At 38.2% G+C, this 24,730-nt stretch overlaps 1 protein-coding gene across 2 annotated transcripts in view; it reads left to right on the top strand.

Moving 5' to 3' along the window:
- svep1 (sushi, von Willebrand factor type A, EGF and pentraxin domain containing 1) overlaps positions 1-24,730 on the top strand; it is a 100,738-nt gene that overhangs the window by 40,554 nt on the left and 35,454 nt on the right. For both annotated transcript variants that reach the window (XM_088605022.1, XM_088604938.1), the window contains exons 7-20: positions 2,599-2,793; positions 4,078-4,196; positions 4,772-4,901; positions 5,944-6,051; positions 7,000-7,131; positions 7,407-7,598; positions 8,255-8,376; positions 9,657-9,762; positions 10,742-10,942; positions 11,710-11,943; positions 12,482-12,643; positions 21,125-21,286; positions 22,483-22,644; positions 24,126-24,217. In XM_088605022.1, coding sequence (XP_088461148.1) covers positions 2,599-2,793; positions 4,078-4,196; positions 4,772-4,901; positions 5,944-6,051; positions 7,000-7,131; positions 7,407-7,598; positions 8,255-8,376; positions 9,657-9,762; positions 10,742-10,942; positions 11,710-11,943; positions 12,482-12,643; positions 21,125-21,286; positions 22,483-22,644; positions 24,126-24,217 — 2,117 coding nt within the window. The remainder of the gene's footprint in view (positions 1-2,598; positions 2,794-4,077; positions 4,197-4,771; positions 4,902-5,943; positions 6,052-6,999; positions 7,132-7,406; positions 7,599-8,254; positions 8,377-9,656; positions 9,763-10,741; positions 10,943-11,709; positions 11,944-12,481; positions 12,644-21,124; positions 21,287-22,482; positions 22,645-24,125; positions 24,218-24,730) is intronic.

Here is a 24,730-nt window from a genome sequence, read left to right as displayed (position 1 = left end):
ATTGACCGAATATTAAGATATTTTGGGATCACCTGGTACTGTCAGTGTTATTTCAACTGAAGGTCTTACAGTTGAACAGTTCAAATGCAATCCATTCTTACAACACAACTTTCTGCTTAAATACAGTACATGGGCAGAGAAGCAATTTTGTACTTCTGAACATATTGTAACAATACAACGCATTATACAAGACTTCAAGTCTGGGTTTGTGTTCAGCCCCTGTGGTCATATAAGTATATGACTGCTCCCAGACTGGCGTCGCTATTAAAGTGTCAATTCAGTCATTTCTTTCCAGCATGTATCTAAAGGTTGCGGTTATTGTAGAAAACTACTTTCACTTTCAGATCCCATGGGTGCACTTTCTCTGTGTTGTAATATGTAGAACAGCAGACAAAAGGCTTGTTCCACTGAATCGCAATTCCTAGTGGCTACAGCTCACCTGGAATACCCTACTCACCCATGTTGTTGAAACTGATGCTCTATCATCATCAGGGGAAATCTAAATGATCTTTGCATCAGTAAAGTACTTACAACTCAATGGGTTAGATGTGCCAAACGACTGCTTCTTGGCTGAAACATGGTTTCTTGTTATTAAGTTTAGTTTCAGTAATTTGATCACATTATGACAACTGTGCAATTTCCCGACAAAGAAGATTTTGTCTTTTGAAAGTTGTGCAATGTGAGTTTTCAGTGTTTCTTTATACATGCAAATTTGGGTATCCCTTTGTAGCAATCTGGGTAAAGCACTCCGTTCAAGAAATTTAAACCCACAACACTAAGAATGATTTTATTTTGCTGACAATAGATATTTAGCAGACAATCGGCATCCCAAAAAACTGGACTGAACATTTGTGGTTCTGTTTCTACTGTATATGAATAGTGAGTACATTTATTGGGGCTAACCATGGCTTGTGACAATTTTTAACAATATCCCCCATTAAACATGTTGCAATAGAAAATAAGAAGCAGGGGTTATTATGAATTAGAATTATTTAATATTACATAGGTAAAGCAATACTACTGTGTATGACTGGGTCGAACATACAGCACAGCCAAGTTCTAAAAATGTAATAAAATGTCTTTGTTACTAAGATTTGTATTCTATGTGATTGTATTTATACTTTCAAAATATCCACATTTGGGTTGGATATTTCAAATCATTGAAGGCTACAGTATGTTGCTAGGTTTACGCACTATAGGCTTCGATGAGTTGAAACTGTGCTTATCAAAAACAACTTAATATACCACAAACATACTTAATATTGTAACACCAGAAGCATCTCAGTCTTTATTATGGGTCAAACTCACATAGAGACATACTGTAGCAGACAAATACATAAAGAACTTGGTAACCTAGCAAAGATGTATTTGGCAGCTCTGAGCATCCCTGGGGCTGTAGGAATTCACAGTATAATATATCTGTTTATTAAGCTGTGGCCTGCTGATAATGATTAATACACTCTTGTAAAAGACAGCTGAATGCTTATTCAAGTTTTGTCAGATTCAGTTATTTTTTAAGAATAGTAACTTGTACCATTTGGATTAAAATCACACACCCAGAAGTGACATGAATCACTTTTACTAAATGAAGGGGCTAAATGTACACTAAAATACTAAAACTTTTTTAAAAAAAGAAGCTCTGTCATGACCTGTTTGTTCTTACTGGAACAATGGGTTTAGTAGAAATTCCCCCCGTAAACGTTTTGCAGAAGCTGGAGACGAAGAACAGCCCTTCCTCTTCATTTCAGGAGCACGTGCTGATTATGGGATTTCTCCAACCACTGCAAGCAAGGGAGGTGTTTGTCACCAGGATCAAGACTGATTCTGCTGATCTGTTAGAATTTGTGAATTCCAAAGTGAAAGGTTACTATTTGGTTCTGCTCTGGGACTTCCATTTGGCGGTTCTGACTGGAATGGCTGCTATTATTCAATACAGAATAACCCTTGGCTGCAGATCTGCATTCTGGAAATGGCAGTGTAGTGCTCTTTACGTTCTTTACAGTGTAGTGCACTGATCCAGTGTCATGAAATATTTTGCACAAGCTTTCAATGACAATGGAGTCAATTAAGGACATGTGCTGTGAAAGGATACCACGATGTCTAATATTGTTCTGTAATACAATGAGGTTTTCAACTAATTAGCATGCCTTTCTTAACAATCCTGAAAATGCTGGAAAGCTTGTGGTGAAGTTTCTATTTTACAACTGCACACAAACAATATACTGTGTCAATTAGTTTGTGTTTAGGTGGTACAGTATTTCAGACTTCTGTGTAAAGGTAATTTGCAATGTGCCTCTTTGCATTTTAAGGCAAGTAAGGTCTTGTGCTCATTTTCTCAAATTACATACTGTACATATTTAAATCATATTCTAGGTTTGCTCTAAAGTAAATCAAACCACATTTTAAATAATTAAAAACACAATTCAATAATGTTGCTCCTCGTATTTTCATACTTGGTTCCTTGAAATTCCTAAAAATGTGAAGACTTAATGTAACCTTATTTCTTTTTTTTTGTCAAGACTGTATTTAATTATACTTTATATTTTACTTTCTTTTGCTTTTGTTTTGAATCCCATGTTTCATTTGCTTCTATTACAGAGATCCACTGTCCACCCTTGCAGAAACCTAAAAATGTGCTCCTGTTGCCCCCTACCTGTGGAGATAAGGAAATGAAGATGGGAACTACATGCCAGCTGAGCTGTCACCATGGCTACAGTTTATCAGGAGAGACAGAAGTGCAGTGTTTGACCTCAGGAAAATGGAGCACAGATGTTCACAGGGCCATCTGTACAGGTACAGTCCATGTCGTTTTAAACACTGTTTTCTAAAGTTTTAGCGCAAGGGTAACTTGAATTCTGAGCTGGATAATTATGCTTTATGAGTGCTGTATATGTTGACTCGTTGATTACAGCATTGTTTGTTAAGTTCGGTCATTAAATAAATGTTCATGGAAATTTGAAATGAAAATTATAACATGCTATAGGGACATTGTTAAAGTACTGTAAATACAGTACCTCAAATATGAAAAAAGCATCTTTTTTTGCTAAAGAAGATATTTACTTAGCAAGTTCCTAAATACGTAGCTGAGACTTACTGTCGTAAAGTACGTTTGTCATAAAACAATTTGATTTAATAAGGGAAACTTGCCCTGTGATGGACTCACATTCTGTACAAGGTGTCTCCCACCTGGCTCCAGTTCCTTGCTGGGATAGGTGCTGCCTGTTCTGTGACCATGTGCTGTTGCATAAAGGGGTCAGAAAATGGATGGATGGATGAAAGTGAAACTTACCAAATACAATGCTGTTAAGAATCACACTTTCTTCACTGATTAACTTCCCAGAAAGTGAAAAATTAAGAACTGGTAAATCTACAGTATGTAGCTTTTCCACACAAAATTACCAACTTTAAATTTAAAGTTTAAATTACATGCAGTTAAATTCCAAATCCCATCAATAATACCTCACACACAAGGAATTTACATTATGTAAACTGTAAATGTAACGTGTTTGCCATTTAGAAAATTGGATGTTAGACAAGCTCACATTATAGGAATTGATATATCTGAATTTTATAATTAATAGACATGTGAATTGCGTATATCTACAACTTCTTGATAGAGTTAGGTTGCTCAAAATCTAATTATTTCAAATAGGCAATGAGAAATGATTGAATTTAAAGTCAGACAAGTGCTTTCATTAACAAATCAAAAAAGCTAAAACTAAGATATTTCATAGTTACTGTATCAGCAGATTAGACAGGATCGATGCCAATGTGTTTTATGAAATTGGATCCTTTTGACTTGCTACTGACATTAAAAATTCATGTAATATAAATTATTTTCATATTAGTGAGCACAAAAGTTGTGCTGTGCCTTTGCATTAGTGTGAAGAGCACCACACACCATCAGGGCAGCCTGCTCTGATAATAGAAACCAGTCTTCACAAAATGTGAAATTTAAGTGAGAAAACATGAGTCACTGACGCACCCCTAGAAATAATATGTAATTCATGCTTTCTCTATATCATTTTTCCCACTGGCCTATCTGTCACACTCTGTGTTTATTTATTGAAAATATAGATATTGAACCACCGCAAATTAACTGCCCTAAGGATATTGTGGCTGAAACCATGGAGCATCACAGCTCAGCCAATATAAGCTGGATTGTCCCCAACGCAAGAGATAACTCAGGAGAAGAGGTAAGCTTTGGCTTTCAGTTTGTTTAACGAGTCATTTTCTGACCATCTGGCAGTTCAAGTCATCTCCCAAGAATATCGACAATCTTCTCAGGAAAGGGCAGGAGCTCACTTTTGGACATTCCCATTTGAAGCATGTACTGTATGACCTTGGTGTAAGTTGGATCCTCATGAAGAATTTTTGTAATCAGTTTTTTAGACATACTTCATCAAAAAATATACCAAGGCTTGTTTTCACTTTCATCGTGCTAAGCTTGTACATATTTTATGTGTTGAGTGGTATTCCTGACTTGATTTTGGAATCGTAAGCTCTGGACAGGAATGTTTTAATCCTCATTACACAGCGCAGCAATTTCCAGTCTAGCTTCTGGAGAGCTGGTGTGTCTGCAGGTTTTCATTCCAACTCAGCTCTTAACAGCCTAACTCATTCATTAAAATGAACCTTGTTTACAAATATGGCCCAGTCCTTCAGGTACAGTAGTTCAAAGAGAACTAGAAATACTGCAGGCAGAGCAGCTCTCCAGCTCCAGACTTGGACAATCGATGCCTAAAGTACTGTCTGTTTGTTTCCCCCCAAGGTATCTATTCAGGTGACCCCAGTGTTCATTCCCCCTCTTCTGTTCCGTATCGGCGAGGTCAGGATTACTTACACAGCAGAAGACGGCTCTCACAATAAGGCCTCGTGCTCTTTCAATGTCAAGGTGATTGGTAAGTGAAGAGCTGATTTCCAGAAAAAAGATTTGAAGGGAAATATCAGCCTTACGTTTTCCCTTTATAATGAATTCTCAAAAATAACATATATTTTACTCTATACTGTAAGGGCCATACTTGAATATTCAAATCCATTGCATCCTAACATCAAACTTTCCAGACCTTTAAATTTTTTATTTAATTTTTGCTTTACAGAAATTTCCCATAATGGTAAATATCCCTTAGCAAGCTGTCTAGTGTAAGACAAGTATGTTGAGGAAAGCATTGTTTTTTAAGTTTTTAAGTTAAAAGCATTGCTTTTTGTTTTTTTAGCTTCTCAGTCACATTCACATTCATCTGTATTTCTGCCAAAGACAAAAAAGTGTGTATGAATCTTTAAGGAGGGGCAAATACAGCAGTGAATGCTACTATACTATTATAGTAGTTTTCTGCCATTGAGCAGCAAGGTGACATGGTAGATGGGGCAAATAAAATTGCTTTAGTGACATTGAGCAACCAAGTTTGTGCACTGATTTTGATCCTGAAAACTTGACATCAGAGTATTTGTCCTCCTCGAATAAAAAAATATAAGATGTTTCCTTGACTGTGATGACTGTGATTCACTGGGGGCACAATGCACCTGCCTGCTTTTACTTTACATGTATTTTTTATGGGGGAAGTGATGTATTATGGGGGACGAGGATTTCTTCGAAAGGCTGTCATGTTGAATCTGCACCGGCTATGTATCCTAATGGATGAGAACGAAAATCCAGTTACTTTGTTAATAGAGCTCATAAAAGAACAATCCTGCATTCAGTATGTGCACAGACTAGGAGCCTCAATGCGACTGAAGCGTATTTGTTGACACCTTTTGACAGCGGTCTGATGCTCAAGGAACAGCTCAGTGATCCGATGTTGAAGAAAATGAAAAAGATAAACATAAACTTAGCAATGCAGTCCTAGCACTACAAATGCTGACATTCCTTTCCCTCAGATGTCTCCGATGTGTCAGTTGTCTCTGCGATTTCCTCGTCTTGACTCCGGTCTCTCTGCTCTTTAGACACGGAGCCCCCAGTCATTGACCGGTGTCGTTCCCCGCCCCCGTTCCATACCTCAGAGACAGAGATGACTGCAGTCTGGGACGTGCCACAGTTCTCTGATAATTCTGGTACTGATTTTGAGAGAATCTGTTGCTTTATTACGTAAAAACGAGGCCTAATTTGCAGTGAACAAGCCTGGGTAATGCTTTAGCCTTCCGTAAGCCTTGATGCGTCATTACATCCTTTGGGTTTTGTGGGACACTGGGCAAACACGCCGATTCCTTCTGGCTAACCAGGACGAGCCATACATTATAATTCACCACAATGACATACTGCATCCTATGTCTGTCCCCACACCACAGTTGTATTACAGTAGCTTTCCTGTGGAGTGAACCCTTACAATTAATTGTGTAAACCAGTGATGAAGATGGCTTTGCTGTTTACGTGCCTCTGCTCTAAATAAACCAGACAAACGTCACACAACTTATGCATGTTTGTATTCCTATTCTTAACGATCATGTGACGTCCAGTGATGCTGGCATTGCGTTGCACACTTATTTTGGCATATTCTGTTTCAACCAATGTGGAAACTAATTACAGTACAGCTAAATGAATAAGTACTGTAGACTCAACAGCTGTCATTTCACTTTAATGCTCATAATGCAGCAAATATATTTCCCAAACATCACTGAAATACTATGTACAAACCAAAATACCTCCTTTCCAAGCATTGAAACACCCAACTAAATAGTAACCTACTGCACAGTGTAGTTTGTTTAGGACTTGTCTTATGTTAGCAGTGTTCTGTGCTGCCCTCTTTTGTACTGTGCAGGTATTGAAACTGTTATGTTGTTGCTCCATAACTTGGATGCTGTGCTGAAGAACTTACAGTATACAAGATAAGAAGAGTTAAAAAGGTGCTAAATTAGTAATAATAATAATAATAATTATCATCATTAAAAGGTAAAATGGAATTCGAATTCTAGCGACAGAATAATGATAGATATGAGCCAGTACATGTGTGTGTCCATCTAACATTTGATTGTTGTTGTATGACATGCTTGTGTCACCACCAGGAGCTGCTGTAATGATATCAAGCACTCATTCTCCTGGAGACCTGTTTCCTATCGGGGAGACAGTGGTTCAGTACACAGCTACTGATCCATCTGGCAACAACAGGACCTGTGATATACACATCATCATTAGAGGTCTGTGGTCATTCAAGCCTCGGGATCAGAAACTGTATAAATAAAATCTGAGCCTTTAGTGATTTAGTTACAGACTCTTTATTTGATTTATTTTTTCAATCAGCAGAATTAAAACTCTTTTCAGCTTTATGAGACGGCTGGATTTTGATTTTTACAGCTGTCCAGTTTTCCGTTGTCAAATATTTAAATGATGTAAAGCGTGTCCAGATTTGAAGATTGTTTTAAAAGTACTCCACAGTTTCTTCAGCTAATGTATACAGTGTTTGCATGTGCAGGATCATTTTGCGAGCAGCCCTTCCACACTGTGAATGGAGAATTTACCTGCACAGAAGATGAGCATGGCGTGAACTGCACACTGTACTGCAAAGAGGGGTACAGTTTCACCCATGAGCCCATTCACAGCTACTATTGTGCAAATGATGGGATGTGGGAACCCCCTTACTCAGCAGAGTTCTCTGACTGTTCCTGTAAGTATTAGTGCTACTAGCACTTCCCCCTTCGGTATTATAAAGGTATGCATTTGTCGTGTCCTGGGAATGAACTTACCACCCTTGCAAAACAGCTCTTGTGGAAAACTGGCCGTGCTTCTTATGAATCCGAAGACAATCCATTGAAATTTCCAAAACAATGTTAAAGACAGATTTTTTCACTTCATCACCTCATTATTTTAGGCACTTTAAACAGAGCAACAATTCGAAATAGTCCTTTTAAACTCTTCATGTAAAATGAACTGATTTCCTTTAAGTAAGTACTGTACTTAAAATTAAAATAGGAATGACTTGTACTCATAGTTATGTACGGTGAAATGTACTAGAAATAATTTGGCTGATAAACATCAAGTCAAAATTAGAGAAATTGTCACATTCTTTTTCAATTAGGAGCTGTGTTACCTGCATAATGATGCTATAGCATTCATAAGATTATAAGGTTATATGTTTTTAAAGAATGATATAACGCTTATGTATAATGTTATAACACATTATATGGCTTCTAAGAAGACGTTATGAAGGTATTATAAAAACTACATAAAAGCCTAATTCAAAGAGGTTCAACCAGAAACTCTTTGAATTTTTTTGTGTGACTTTCTGACCTGATGTCTTTCTTGTTGATTCGTCCCTGACAGTGAATCGCATTGCGAACCATGGCTACAAACCCTTCGAGATGCTCTTTAAGGCCTCCAGATGTGATGACATTAATCTGCTCAAAACATTCTCCGGCGAATTTTATACTACACTTCAGGGTGAAGTAAGAACGCAGTTACTGAATACTTTCTCCATGTAATTTCATTCCTATAGATCCAGGATACTCAGCCTGTGGCCCTACCAATTTCTTCATTGCTGCTCCTTGGTTATGACCAACTCTTTATTTGATGACCAGCTCCTATATTGAAAGTGCTAATTACCATCAATTAAATGACCAAAGCGTTGGTTGCAGCTAAACTGTGTAGTGGAGTAGATTGGAGTAGTAGACAAGTAGTGGTAAAGACAGTATTTTATCCCAGGGCTTCACACTCCTGATCCTGGGAGGCTACTGTGTCTTTGGGTTTTCAGTCCAGTTGCCATCTTAACGCCCTTAATCAGCTGAGTATTGGCTTAAATGGACAAGTTTTACAAGCTTCTCCAAGCTCTTCCTGTGCCGGTGGTTTGAAGATAACATAAGATCACTTTATTAGCCATATACAATTTCTTGCATGAGGAATTAGTCTTTTCGCAAACCCCATCTTGCTCTCCATAAGACACAGACACACAGACAGAGACGCTTGGGGTCAGAGCGCAGGGTCAGCCATTGTACAGCGCCCCTGGAGCAGCTGGGGTGAAGGGCCTTGCTCAGGGGCCCAACGGAGTGGGATTCCTCTGCCGGCCGCGGGATTTGAGTCAGCAACCTTCCAGCCACAGGCGCAGATCCTTAGCCACAGTGCCGCTGCTCAGCCCCAAAGACCTGTAAAACCTGCAGAACTCTGCTGTATCCCCTGACATGTTATCCAAGAACGAAGCACCCATGAAAAAAGCTAAAAGGGGGCTTTTTTTCCACTACAAACAATAGTGGGGTGCAACAAATGCTAAGCACCCATTGGATGAACTCTGTTGTTTAGCTAACACATTGCTTGCATTTGAGTTCACATCCTTGTTTTATACAAAATACCCATATCTGGGAACCTGCCCACGCAACGTGCACAACTAATTTGTGCATCCTCCTTGCAACTGGTACTACACACGTACAAATATTTAAAAAAGGTTACAAATGAGAGGAGGCTATTCTGCTCGTCGTCTTTTCGGTAGACGTTTATTGACCTGAGCCATTTCTTGAAAGAAGCCAGGGTTCCTGCTTCAACAACATGGCTCTAGAGCTTCTTTCATACTCTCAAATCCCTTTGTTTAAAAAGGTGCCTCCTGTTCGCAGATGTAAATGCACATTTCTAGATTTTGTTTTCCAAAGAATGGACATAACATGCAGTACATAATAATTGTGCTAAAGGCCTAGAAGAAATGGACATTTCAGTCCTGTGTGTCTATTGGTTTTCACAGGTTCCCTCATTGTGCAGCGCTGATAACGTGGTGTGCAAATTGGAGACAATCCCTCAAGGACAATGCCTAGAATACAACTATGACTACGAAAATGGATTTGCCATTGGTAAGACAAGTACTCACGGAGCGAATGGGTTCACATTTTCTCTTTAATGACATGAATATTTAGGCTGGTAAAGCTCCATTAATACCGATGTCTGACAGCTCTGAACACAGAAAAGTACGACATTAAAGTTGACAAATTATATATGAAAATGGGCAACAGTATAAAGATATCTTTTCACCTGTGACATAAAAACACAGACGCAGGCAAGGGGAGATAATTGAACATCATGGGGCTTCATTCTGTAGTGCAAAAGAGATGAGAATCAGTAGAATAGCTATTAAGATGTACACCATAACAGTATTTCAGATATTTCAGATAACATTTCAGCTTTTGAGTTCTCATAGACAGTCCTAACCAGCAGGCCATTCTATAACGTACTGTATATGCAAGGCGTGGTTTATATAAGGAGATGAAAATATTTCCTATGAAAACCTATACTCTAAATAAATGCTGCAGCCTTTTAAGAAGCCAGCAAGCAAGCTGTTACAATAGTTACTGTAGCTCTTAAGGAGATAAGGGCATTCATGAGCTTCTCCAGATCAGACACAGTTCACACACTCACAGCGCAGTTCTTTCACAACTGAAAGTGAGCCAAGCTGGACTTTTTACTTTACCATCGTTGTTGTGTCTGATGTTTCTAGTCTCTTTAGCTAATGCGTCTCTTAAGATAAACCAAGAAAAACAGACGATCGAGGAGCTTTCCCCACGTGCTTGCTTTTTGACAGGTTCAGTAGCGGTATAACCCGTTGCCACGGAAAAGTTTTAACAAGAAACTATTAACAGCTAATATTTCAGAGATGCCCTCTTTACAGTCGCAGCAATGTTGTATAAAGTTATATTGTACATTGTGGAAGTAGGAAGAATACAGATATTCTATAAAGCATTAAAAATTGATATCCACTACGGCCCCACAGCCACCTCGCTACTCAATACTATTGACTTATTTTTAGTCAGTTTTGTGGTGCTGTTGCTGTTGCAGGTCCAGGTGGATGGGGAAATGGCTGGGGTTCACAGGGTGGCCTGGATTATGCCTACACTGACTCTGGCTTCCACAGTGACCAGTTTGCCTCCAAACAGCAAGGCGGGGCCTCACCAAAAATGGTACCTTTCAGAAGGAAAAGGCATCAGCATCAAATCCCTACAAGAGACCAGAAAATACAAATCATTTTCAACATAACAGGTGCGTTTATTTCAGAGCCTCCTGAAATAGTAAAAGGCACAAATGCCTAAGATTCGTGAATTTATGTTTTACTGGTACATTGTTTGTGCGTCAAAATATTTTCCCCACGTTGTTTCATTCTATAAAAATAGGGTGCTCCCTTGGTTGTATCAGTAAACAAGTACTGAGTCTCTGACACAGGTGTTGCATGTTCATGTCATGCCATCAACTGTGCTCAGGCTTCCTCAGAGCACCAACAGGGACAGGTTTGAGATTAGCCGACCAGATAAGATAAGATCCTGGGTGAAACAGCAGTTCCTTCCCAGGTGCCTGCTGAGCTCTGACAATGTCAGTGAGAGAATGTTGTAGGAAAATGTGTATCCATCCTCGTTCTCCCCATGCATAATGGGAGTCATCTGATGTAAAAGTCAGTTGGGGATTCCAGAAGGGGTGTTTTTAGAATGACAAATGCAGAAGATTGTTATAAAATATATGTTTGTACGTGTACCATGCACTCATTGCTTCAACCTAGACTTGATTGTAAATACTACTTTGCATTATATTGTTTTGAAGAAGCCTACACCTGGAGAGCACAGCAACAGAGCAGAGAAACTTTTCAGTGAAAACCGAGATGCACATACTGTATAAGCTTTTGCATGCAGTGGTAGTGCCTTGTATATTTGTAAGCCTGAATCACTGCATCTTGGTTGAAGAGTAGGGGGCAGATGAATAAGACTTTAGCATTTTTCTCTTGAGTTCCAAAGGGATTTTTGTCCCTGTGTTCCTAGCAAGTGTCCCCTTGCCCTCGGAGAGGAATGACACAGCGGAAGCAGAAAACCAGAAGAGACTGCTCCAAACCCTGGAGAAAATGACTAACCGGTTAAAAAGAACCTTAAGCAAGCAGCCCCTGTTCACCTTCCGCGTGGCTTCAGAGGTGATTGTAGCTGACACTAAATCTCTGGAGAGTCAGAAGGCGTCTTTGTTCTGTAGACCAGGCTCAGTGTTAAAGGGGCGTATGTGTGGTGAGTCCTGATTCCTTTCCTGAACTTATATTCTAGTCTAAGACCTCAGTTCTTGTGTATTTTTTGTATTTGGTGCATCATTGTACATTTGCAGTATACAATAACCATGACTGCAGTGTGATCTTTCATTCTCACTTGGTCTTAATCTGACAAACAGCATTGTTACGCGCATTCTTCTTGTATTGCTAGCAGTGTTGATCTATCTCTGTCTTATAAATTGACACAATCAAATCATTCGAAGTGCTTCTCCCATAACTTCAATAGCATGCAACAAATGAGCACCTATATAAAGGACTGGTTATGCACATGTTAGAGCAATATACTGACAGAGGGAACATGCGTGTATTGTACAGCTACCATCAGTATATCATGTAGCATTAAAGTTTGAAGTATTTTCTGGAATGACAGGAACCAAGTAAGGGTTTTCTGAAGCAGTGGAGTGATAATCCTTATGAACAGAATTTGTAATAAAAGAACGTGTCTTGGCCTTCTTATCTGCTTAAGACCCACCTTAGCTTTGTGTGGTTTTCTTTTGCAGTTCACTGCCCCGTCGGAACCTACTTCTCCCTGGAGTACAATGCCTGTGAAAGCTGCTGGATTGGGTCCTATCAGGACGAGGAAGGCCAGGTGGAATGTAAAAGCTGTCCAGCTGGGTTTTCCACAGTGTACATGCACTCAAAGAGCGCTGCAGAATGCAAAGGTAAGGTCCATTCATAGTGGTGTTGCAATGCCAGGTGCCTGTCTGGTGTGAATCTGTACTGTTCTGGGCCAGTGCCCACACTGTCAGGCCGGTTCCTGTCCCAAGGACTGTGAAAAGGTTTGGATTTTTTGGATTTATCTCAGATTATTCCTCATTCCATGAAAACAATTAGGCCCTGAAGACTGGCCTGAAAACTGGCCAGAGCTACTGTACTGTAGACCCTGTCCAGAGACTGCAGGGGGGAGAACTGGACTGAGCAGGTTTAGTCCAGGTCTGGGACAAGAGTTAGCCTGAACAGTCTATGCAGGCACACCAGGGCCTGTGCTCCACAATACTCACTAGCACGTCCTTCAGGTTACTCTTGGTTTGTCATCACTCTGTCCTCACATCCTAAACATAACTGTTCACATATTATTTTTGAAAAGGAGCTACTGTAATATGCCACACAGTGGGGTGGGGGGGTTGAAAGATTATACCTATATACTATATCCAATACATGCTCTGTGGCTTATGTACAGAACAAATCATGTAATGCGACTCTTTTCTGGGTACATCATGTTTTTAGGGATGATTTTATGTGTGGAATGGCATTTTTCTTTATTTTAAATGTGTTACAAAATGACATTTTCAGCCATTGGCGGATGTAACAACAGTTTAAACAGTTAACATGAAGAGCTAACATTACTTTTTACTACTGCCACAGCTTATTATGGGAAATCTAAGCTGATTTCCTGTTGTCAGCTTGAAGGCTAACACTTGATTGTTAAAAGCATAAAACTTTCTGTTTCATTGTTGGGTTTCACAACAGCTTTCCAAGCATATAACTCCTGTCCCCTAGCTCTCTCTTTCTCTTTTTGGCTTGGTATTTTGCCCAGCCCAGCTACCTAACCCATTGGCTTCCCAGCTCTGCTTAAATTCCTGCAAAAGGTATTAAAATAACGATTAACCCCAAAACTATGGAAAACAGAGTTTCTGTGAACTAGTGCCCTCTAGAGGCCAGTGTGTCGATATTGCAAGTACAGTATACTGTACATGCCATGTATCAGTTCTGCAGTCCAAGATACTGACATTTACTACATACTGTATAAGTAAAGGGGGAGAGCAGCCATTTGCTCTCAGTTCAGCCTTCGGTCCTGTGCATGGGATACATACTTCAGCCTGCCACAGTCCTCACTAGGGTTGTTCTCATTATGGATGGTTATTGCATAATAAAAACAGGAATGTATTTATAATAATAATAAATAATTGCCTACACTTATATAGTGCTTTTCTGGACGCTCCACTCAATGCGCTTTATAGGTAATGGAAATTCCCCTCCTTCACCACTAATGTGTAGCATCCACCCTTATTTCCCTTTTCAAAGTGATCTTGAACTTGAACTTTATTGCCATACAGATGCAGCCATTCAAAATGCGCGGTAAAAACCCGCGGTACGGTAACCTACCCACAAGCCACCGCGGGGCACCGGAGCATACCGCAGGGCAAGTGATTGGCTGGCCAAAATGACCGACAGGGGCACTCGTGGTGCATTGGTTGGTAGTGCAAAGATTGAATCATTTAATGTCTTTACTGTGCACATTTTAATCCGCTTAGTTTTGAATATTTATATGAATTTTACCACTAAAGGGAAATTTTAGTAGCTGAGCATAAAAAAAAGAGGAGCATAACGCATCTGAAGGTCATAAACGATATTAATTTAAAACATTACTGTATGTATGTAAACTGTACTGTGTATGGCTGGTCTTGGTAGTTTAAAGAAAAAATACACACCAGTCTTCCATTTCTCCCTAAACATTTTAAGCATGAAAGTTTTATGAAACGGTACCCAAATATGCGATTGCTGTATAGAATGAATTTTAATTAAAAAAAAATATTTAACACGAACATTAAGCTGTTTACATCTTCCGCCTGAGAACAGTCACCCGTTGCTACCCAACGCAGAATGGTGATTGGCTGACACCATCTGACACCCCTCTGATTGGAGAAAAAAGACGTGCTGGCGTGCTATACCAGGAAGAGGATTCTTTCCATTCAAAACGTGTATTTTAAAAGTTTAAGAAGTAAAAACCTTACAGCGTACACAGATTTCTAAACTGATCAGGATCGTTATCTTTGTCTTATGCATAATAATGTTCACCGCTCTGTCCAGCAAATTAATAATAAACTTTATTTTATATAGCGTTTTAAACGAATAAGTAATTAGATTGCTCATAAACCTAATCACTTGCTTTTTCTTTTTATTTAGGCTCAGATTACAACTATAGATCGAATTATTAATAACCATAATAACAACCAACCAACAAAAACAACCATATAAACATAATGGTGGTGCTGGACCTTCCAGTTTTATTTATTTATTTTTTAATCGCGTAACATAAACATATTACCGTATGCAAACTGTACTGTATACAATATGTACATGTATATTTAATGTCTTAACTGTGCCCGTTTAAGTATTGAATATTCATATCTAATTTTACCACTGAAGGGAAATCTTAACATAAACATACAGTATATGGCTGGTCTCGGTACTTTAAAGAAAAAAATACACACCGGTATTCCATTTCTCCCTAAACATTGTAAGCTTCGAAGTCTTTAACTAACGTGATACCGGAGTCAACAAGCATACTTTTAGAATTTGATTAAAAGGGAATATAATATGGAATCGCGTATCTCAAGAAATTAATAACGATATAATTATATTCATGTTGCAAAAGAACTGCAACGGACATAAAAACTCCCTTGCATGGTTTCATTACGACCAGAATCGGTCTTGAGATATTTTTAACTTGATTTACAGTATTTGAGAGGTATGTCTTAACACCGATACTACAGTGCTTAAGTACTGCTCACGTATATGTTTCTAGGTTTATATTATGCATTTCATACGGTCAAATTACTTTTGAGCAATAAGAAGCGAGAAACGGTATGCGTTTTACTTTCGTTTTGTGCTGGGACCCGTGGATTGATTAGAGATATCAAGTACATACAAGTCATTTTTTAAATGTTGTAGTTCGTCTTGAAAAAATGTTACGAGTACATCATCTATCAACAATTACACAGGTTCTGTTTCCATATTGCGGATTTTGGTTACGTAATATTATTTTCTAGATTTCACGTTGTGAATATGATGGGATGTCTGATGGGATGTTTCTAAAAATCCATCCTCTGTAAAACGTCTTCTCCAGTTGTCCTGCATATGTATTCGCTAATGAAGCTGTGTGTTCTGAGCCTAGATCTCTACATTTCTGTATGAACCAGCTTAGAGGGCTAAAGACAGCTTGTGTTTAAATTGAGTGTAAGGCAATTTATGCTTCTAAAGTCATGGTCAGCATTTATCTTTGTACTGTGTTGTAAACTTGTTCTGTGCCAAGTCACATTATTTTATAGCGTTTTTAAAGCGTTATCAAATACGGTGTTACTGTAGTTTACTGAGTCCCATGTCACATGGTCTGTGATTGAAACCTGTAAAACCGGTTTAATTCGTCACAGCCAGCACTCTTCAGGTGTGAGAGTCTTCTGCTCAGAATGAAACGCTAAAATGTTTGTGTATATTCTAATGGTAGTGGGGGCGGGGTGTGTGGGAATAAGTTTGGTTGAAACATTTTCTCTGAAAGCATTTTCTTCTTGTAACCGATCTTGTTACAGCATGTTACAGTTTACTATTATTAACCATATTAATTTTAAGTGCTTAATGTAAAATCTTGTAAAAATATATTTTCATTGTTCAAATATACATTAAGTCTGACTATCATATAATAAGTTAAATACAAAACTAAAGAAAAAATAGGGTTAAATATAATTCAAAATATTTTGCTAACAATGTTAACTGTTTATGAATAATAAAATGTATTAACTAAGGAGTAGGATGGCACAGTTGTTAGTATGTTTTTTGTTTTTTTTAACCCAATCTCCGGGAAACCATTAGTACGATGGTGAATCGGAGATTCTCAACCCTTGCTGCGTACGACTGGAAAAGAATTCGTGATCGGATCAACGAAATGCTTCGTAGGAGGAGGCAGTCTTTTCCTCTTGTCTAACAGTCTGTCCACAAACAAAACATTCCTGTTAGACAAGAGGAATTGAAAAAAAAACAATGTTGTCAATGAAAACCGGTGTGTGTGTCTCTCCCTGCTGGATGTCCCTCTCACAAACTGCTGAATGAATAAAATAATTTTATTGAAAACGAGTTTGCGATTGTCTGGTCTTTAAATTCTGTAGATACGCGATTCCATATTATATTCCCTTTTAATCAAATTCTAAAAGTATGCTTGTTGACTCCGGTATCGCGTTAGTTAAAGACTTCGATGCTTAAAATGTTTAGGGAGAAATGGAATACTGGTGTGTATGTTTTCTTTAAAGTACCGAGACCAGCCATATACTGTATGTTTAAGTTCCAAAATTAATATCGTTTATGGGCTTCACACGCGTTGCAGTATGCTCAGGCACTAAGTAAAAGGAGATGCTTCGTATTGCTTGACTAATTTTAAAAACTAAGTTATAAATATAAAAATTGCAGGCGCTGCTCTGGTGCGTCGGCTCCTACACAGTGCCTGTCTGCCGTAAGCGTTACAATATACATACAGTACCCAACACTGCTTGTACCCATCTGTCATGTAAATAAAACACCTTGAATTGAATTGAATTGAGGGGAGAAGGGGGGGATACTAAAGCCAATACTGGCTCAATGGGCTTTGACGTGCTAATGCGTTAACGGTCCGGGTGTGGCAGGCTTCCAATGTCAACTCGACTCGATTAGAAGACAATGAACGTATTTTAGCCCTAAATGAATTAATAGCAAACATGGTTTACATAAAATACATTTTTCCAAGAAAGTTTATAATAATACGATCTATAGTTGAAATCTGAGCCTACTTTAAAAATAAAGGAAAAGCATTTTCAAAGAGCAATCACGCTGTGTTTATGAAGAAAAAGTGATTAGGTTTATGAGCAATCTAATTACCTATTCGCTTAAAATGCTATATAAAATAAAGTTTATTTAGAGATGAATGATCAGTGTCGCAGTTTAAATAATGTGAGTCAGGAAACTAACACAGCGCCACCGGATTTAATAACGCAATAAAAACGCTATAAAATAATGTGACACAGTACAGCACAGTACAACAATACTGACCATGACTTTAGAAGCATAAATTACCTTACACTCAATTTAAACACAAGCTGTCTTTCTGTATGAACCTCTAAGCTGGTTCATACAGAAAATGTAGAAATGCATTAGCCTGATCATGATTAAAAAACACATAATTAAACACGCGTTTGCGATTTAAATCAGAACACGATTTAAATCAATATAAATGTTTATATTGTAACGCATACTGTCCCGCCTCCATTTCTCTATAACAATTTACCGTTGCACACACACACACAATAGAAGCAGGAACCACTGTCAGAAGGGAAGATATATTCAAAATATCGCAAATATCGATCATGTTGCGATATTTTGAAATATAAAAGTCAATTGATTGTCCATAATATCGCTTACCTATTTTTTCGAAGAAATGTTTGTTAAAATAAAAGTCCAGCACCAGCTGGATTCGAACACACAACCTACCAGTTGGAAGTCACGCACCTAGACCAGTAGGCTACAAGACAGCTCGCATGTTCAGGTAGGCGAAACAGCCTTACACAGTCCTGCCGCAGTACACGGATATAATCATACCGTTATTAAATTCTTTAGATACGCGATTCCATATTATATTCCCTTTTAATCAAATTCTAAAAGTATGCTTGTTGACTCCGGTATCACGTTAGTTAAAGACTTCGAAGCTTACAATGTTTAGGGAGAAATGGAATACCGGTGTGTATTTTTCCTTGTGATATTTTAAGCTCTAGTTGAATGATAGGTGTCGCATTTTAAATCATTTTCGTAGCTAGAAATTATGAAACGCCCTGTTAAAAGCAAGGAAGTTTTTATGCCCCGTTGGAGTAAAACAAAATGCCTGACAAAGTATGGCTTGGACAGATTCCAAGTGCTTGTACAAATGTGCTAAAGAAATTATACTTTGAGTATACAGCTTGTCCAAAGTCATCCATTATTAATACTATTAGTAATATCTTCAGTAAAGGCTTTGATGCATAAATATTTCTGATAAAGGTAGGTTGTGTACTTCTGTCCAACTGAGCAATCTTGCTTTCATAATATATACCAACATTTTAATGACTGATGATTAACATGCTGTAATACACAGTTCAAAATTAAAGGCTCAAATGCTGTACATGAGAGGTTAAGCTCCCCCTGGCGGTTTTACAAGGCGACGCCGGATAGTTAGTCACGTGACACACGTGAAATGCGTGATACCGCGTGATACTGTGACACGCCCACCGGGGTATGCCGCGAAATACCTCACCCATTTTGAATGGCTGCATCTGTATGTAACCGGTACTGGTACTCTGGAATTCTTACTTACAGAAAGTCTCTCAATTGTAAAACAAGTGTAAAAAACAAAACAAAGTGCAGACAGTGCATCAAGACAATATACAAACAAACAGTAGACAATGTGCAAGTAAACATGTAGACAGTTTGAATGTAAACAATACAGACGTGTAAACAATGACTGGAGATGTGCAATAGATAAGAAATCAGAAAGAGGTAGATGGTGATGGTGTAGGTGTGGTCCGAGGGGGATGGCTAAATGTGTTCGCCAATCTCACTGCTTGTGGATCTATACGAAAAGTTAAGCTATTTTGGTTTTGACCATGCATGTTTTCAGATTTAATTTTAATATTTCTATTAAACCTTTCTTACACATCTCTGCATGATATAAAGATTGCTTTATGCTCACTGTTGCATACTGTACACACTGGATCTCGTCATCTAATTTTTCTTGTTAAATTCGAGTTTCACTCCATTTTATTAAGCCAAATCAGAAAATAGATGATCTGACTGATTGCAATGTGTAAAAGTGGTTTTCTCTGAATGAATTTGAATTCTACACCATTCATTTTTATTGTGTTTGTGAGTAAATAGTAAATGCTAGGTTCTGACATTGTACTGTTAATGACATTCACCACATAAAGGAATGGGGTATAATTTGAAAATAATTTTCTAGTGTTTGCATCTTTTTGAAGCTTTTCCAGTTTACATTTATTTATCAGCAGAGAGTTTAATTCTAACTCTCTCTGGCCTTATGTCTAAATGAATGTGCTGTGAGGAACAAGGCACAAACAAAATAAAGAAATGCTTCTTGATGGCAAGCAGTCATTCTTAATAACTAAAATCAGCACAGAATATTCACGATGAATGCATACATTTCTCTAGCAAATATCATTTGACAACATAATTCTAGCTCTTAACCGCACATAATGAATATGGCAAATGTGTTTTGTACTGAAATTGCATGACCTCCGTCTTTGAAACATTACATGCAGTTGAATGCCACATATCTTAATTAAATTAATGAACAAAATAGAGTTAAATAAACTGTCCTTTTCTCAGTAAAATAAATGTCCTGATCCTACTGTTGTGAAATACTGTACAATAATTCATGACAAGTGGATCTGAAAGGATCCTGTTTGAAGAATTACACCACATCCAATTAAAACACAAACTACAGCAGTTTTTTAAGAAGCTTTTTGTTCCTGATTTATTTATATTGTTTTCTGGCGCATATTAATACACTTTGCAAATAACTGAACTTTACTAACTAATAAACATCACAGGGTATTAAATGAAGTGTTTATGCGATGCTGATGTTCAGTTATTTATCTTCACTTTGCAAATCAGTCACATTATGAGTATGTGGTACCGGTAGAATTTTATTGTTATCACTCTTCTTAGAATATGGAGGAAGTGTTTTTTTTTGTGCAAATGTTAATTGTGGGGCTGTCATAAACCACAGGGATGAAACAAAAAGAGAAAAAAGTCTCTGCTCGCTGCCTGTGTATTTCTGAGTGGTTGTGTACGTGCATTTGTGGAAACCTTTTGCTATTTGTGGTGTATTGCTTCCTGGAAAGTACAAGGCAAATATACATGCAGCACACAGTACACGGGTAGTCAAGGACCCATCCAGTTTTAATTTATGAATTTTAATATATGAAGCGTTGTTTATATTTCAGTCTTTCTGTGTACTGGACAAATTTAAAATTAAGAATTAAATCCGGTTAGCAGAAATTGGTGGCTGTTGACCCTATCTCAAAACTGCAAACTTGTAGTAACTGGCCGAAGGCATCTTTGTGATAAAAAATCAACTACAATTGTGTATGCACCCTCAACCGACACAACCACTGTGTCCTGCATTATGAATAATGCGATAACAGTAAAAACAGATTTTGACATTTAAAGATGTTCTGATTTCATTAATAAAATGAAAAATGTATCAGCTAATGTCTCTTTCATTTTCTTTTCCAAAGCCTTTCAGTCTTGACACAAAAGTGTGACTTGATTCTAACAGGGCTAACTGGGGCTCTGTCCCATGTTCCCGTGCTGCAGTAAAATGATAACTTTATTATTTTCATGTTCAGCGCAGTGCAAACCAGGGAGCTTTTCCGCCAATGGTCTAGAAACCTGCGAGTCCTGTCCCTTAGGGCAGTTCCAGCCAGCGTTTGGGTCAAAGTCATGCGAGGTCTGTCCTAAAGACACGTCCACAGTGAACAGGGGAGCTGTGGATGTGACTGAATGCGGAGGTGAGTGCTGACAGTGATGATTTTGAAATGTTCAGTGTTGATATCTGAAAAACAAAATACAGTCTACTTTAAGTGAAGGAGAGTCACGTAAACGTTTTAATACTCTACACATATCGAAGAGTGCATAGCTATCGTACATGAGGCCTGCAGTGGTCTTCAGCATTTTATTCTATTGAAACAATTAAATCGTTTGATTTAATTTATGAATATTTGAATGAAACATTCTGCTGTAGGATGTCCAGTCCCCTTGTAAATCAGAATATTTCCACAGCAAACCCTTTGTTCGTATAGTCTTCCAATTTGGACATTACAGTTTTATGTCAGCTTGGCCCTCTACTAAGACTCTTGTCTCAAGAACCATTTTGCCTGGTAAAGAATGGATTACCTGTGTGATTCAAGATCACCCTACCTGAGGTCCGCAGGCAGTTGTAGTGCTGCCATTTGGGAAATTCCAGAGCCAGAGGTGAATAATACAGCCTGGGCACGAGCCAGCCAAGCCTGGAACAGAGAGTTTAGCTTACACTTTCACCGTTTGTTTTTGTTAGCTGAGTCACTCGAGAGGCCTCACAGCTAAATGTTTCTGCAGGTTAAATAGGTATCTTACTAAGTTGGGTTTTCACTTTTCTCAGCTCCAACATAAACATAATTGTTGTGCTGAAATAATTCTAAACTCTGAAAAGGCACAATCCCTTCTAATTGTTAAACAGATTTAAATGAGGAAGGGGGACTGTGTTTTGCTTTTATTAGAGAATCTGTCATTTTGTTGCATAAACACTGAAAATTATTTGTGAATGTTTCTCAGGAATACTTTGAGTTCAACAGATGCAGCAGTGGAAAACACACGAAGGAGCAATTTGATTCTCCAGTCATCTGTATTAATATGAATCCTTTTTGCAGGAAGCAAAAATAATTAGTTGTTATACAGTATATGGCTGTAAAGAAACGTTAGCTGTTAAAGAAAATATGTACAAGAGGGTAAATAAAGCTGAAAAACTGGAGGACTATATCTGTGTAATGATTATACTTTAAAATGAGCCATTTAAAAAGGGATTTTGAAATTCCATAAAATTACAGCATGCTACACTCACAGTTGTCCTTTGATTCCTGAGATTAAGAAACATTTAACGCTTCAAAGCCACGGGTGTCTGCTGTTAGGAGACGATGTAGCACTAAGGAACTGTGTGATGTCTCTGCAGTGCCATGCCCTGCAGGGCAGTTCTCTCGTACTGGGTTAATGTCCTGCTACCGCTGTCCACGAGACTACTACCAGCCTGAAGCTGGACGCTCCTACTGTTTGTCCTGCCCATTTTATGGCACCACAACTATCTCTGGAGCCACAGCCATCAGTGACTGTTCAAGTAAGTTTTCTGCAGTATTTTCTTCCTTTGAAAAGAATTTTTTCAGCTGTGACAGAAAAGTAAAATGCCTAGATCTAGAATTCTGAGTGCTTCGTAGGAAGAACGTTCTCAATCGATTGAATATCTTTCTTTTTCCGCCTTTAGTGTTAAACTTGCACAATTTCAACAAACATTTAAAGATTTTCTGGGAGCCATCAATATGCTTGCCTTGTCTTCTGCAGCTCTCTCTCTCTCTCATTCATCTGCGCCTCTTCTTAGTCTAATCTATGCCGTCTTGTGAAGTTCAAAGATTTCGCAGAAGAATGAATCAGATATGTAGAAAAGGCCTTGAAGACTGTTTTCTTCCATCATCACTTAGTTAAAAGATTTTTGCTGTACTTGTCTACCAAGAATCACATGCCTTTGGAGACATTCTTAATTAAAAAAAGAAACAAAATCTTATAGCCCACAGAAACATTTTTTTTTTAATATGACCTATTTTTTTTCTTCTGGACTGTGTGTCTACAGTGGGCAAACTCTACCCAAGGATGAACTCCTCAAAGACTTAAAGAATGTTTTTGAAGGAATAATGTATAAAGGAAAGGGACCCCTAACTAAATATGTATACTGTATGTACACCAGTTCTGCTAGCTAAAAGGGAGGTTCCCTCTCAATTAAATTAATTTAAGGCTCATTTACCACAGAATGGCATATGATTAATCACTATTACACACTTGCATATAATGTCATAAAATGCTTCCTGTTCAAAGCAGAAAAAATGCCTAACAACACAGGGAGCCTTAACTATAACTGAGGCTAAAACATTGAAGCATTGATAATATAAAAAACAAAAATCACTTTAAAAAAATAAACCATTCAAAAAGTATAAAAAACATTAGAAAGTCATTGTCTATATCCAGAATATGGCCAAGAGCACATATTCGGGAATAAGACTTTAATCCAGCCGATGGTTCAATAATTGTAGCAATTAAATTATGTGCCCCAAATTATTTTATGGTTCTTTTCAGCCTAGGGTTAGCCCACTGACTATGTTGTTGTTTTTTTTGTTTAACACACTGGAACAATCTCTTCTTGCTCATCACAGCGAGAAGGGTGTACATTTTTTGATGTAAGATGTAATGTACTGCCGCGTTTGTACACTGTGAGCTCTGGTAGCGAAGTGGTGCCATGCCGAGTACAGTATAAACACTTGAAAATCGGACATTTTTGCATGGCTCAATGTTACTCTATCAGGTCACGGTGTGCGTCTAGAATGGTACGTGAAGATATGTTGTGTGGACACTGTCTATTATTAGCTTTATGTTGTTTATTTGTATTGTATGTCCTTTAATTGCATGAGCTCACCAAACCAAATTCCATGCAGCTCCTGTAGTTGGTATGGCAATAAAAGTATTGACTGAGTGATTGATTGATCAATAAACGCTAGTCAGGCATTGGCCTCTTCAGAAGCATTTTCAGACTCCGTGTTTAATTCCACGCAGGCTTTGGTTCCAGCTTCTTGCCAAAAGAAGAGAGTGTGGTGGTTTCAGTCTCTCCAGACAGCATCAGAAACAGTTACCAAGCCAGCAGCCAGGTCTGTGAAGGACTATCTTTGACATTGGGAATTGTAAAAGTGATGTGATGCATGCCAGCTTTTGCTCTCAGATCTGACAGGAACACGTCAGATGCAATCCCAGAATCCTTTTCGTGCAGCCGTACATCCAATGCAAAGGCAGAAAATAAAACTAAAAATATACCTCTGCAGTCCTAGTTGCTGAACTGCTGAATGACATGTGAGGAGATGCCATCAATTCAGTTAAAGGTTAGTCAGGGCTTCTAGGCACACCAGTGTTAACGGGACTGTTCCCAGGTATTAATGGGGGTTTTTGTGTTTTCTGGTCAGAAACAGCTAAAGTGTCTAACTTGAAGGAAGTTCAATTAGAAAATCCAATTTTGTTTGTAATAATAGAATTTTTGAAACAGCTGGGAATCCCCTGAAACCCAGACCTGACCCGGCTGCTAATATGGTTCAATCATCTCCCCTCAAAACTGAAAACTCAGCGTATAAAAACTGCAAGGAGCACATTTATTTATGTATTTATTTATT

Source organism: Lepisosteus platostomus, chromosome 1, assembly GCF_059453375.1.
Source record: "Lepisosteus platostomus isolate fLepPlt1 chromosome 1, fLepPlt1.hap1, whole genome shotgun sequence".
In the NCBI taxonomy this organism is placed as follows: Eukaryota; Metazoa; Chordata; class Actinopteri; order Semionotiformes; family Lepisosteidae; genus Lepisosteus; species Lepisosteus platostomus.
Note: the sequence above shows the minus strand (reverse complement) of the source record. Positions and strands in the feature narration are given on the sequence as shown.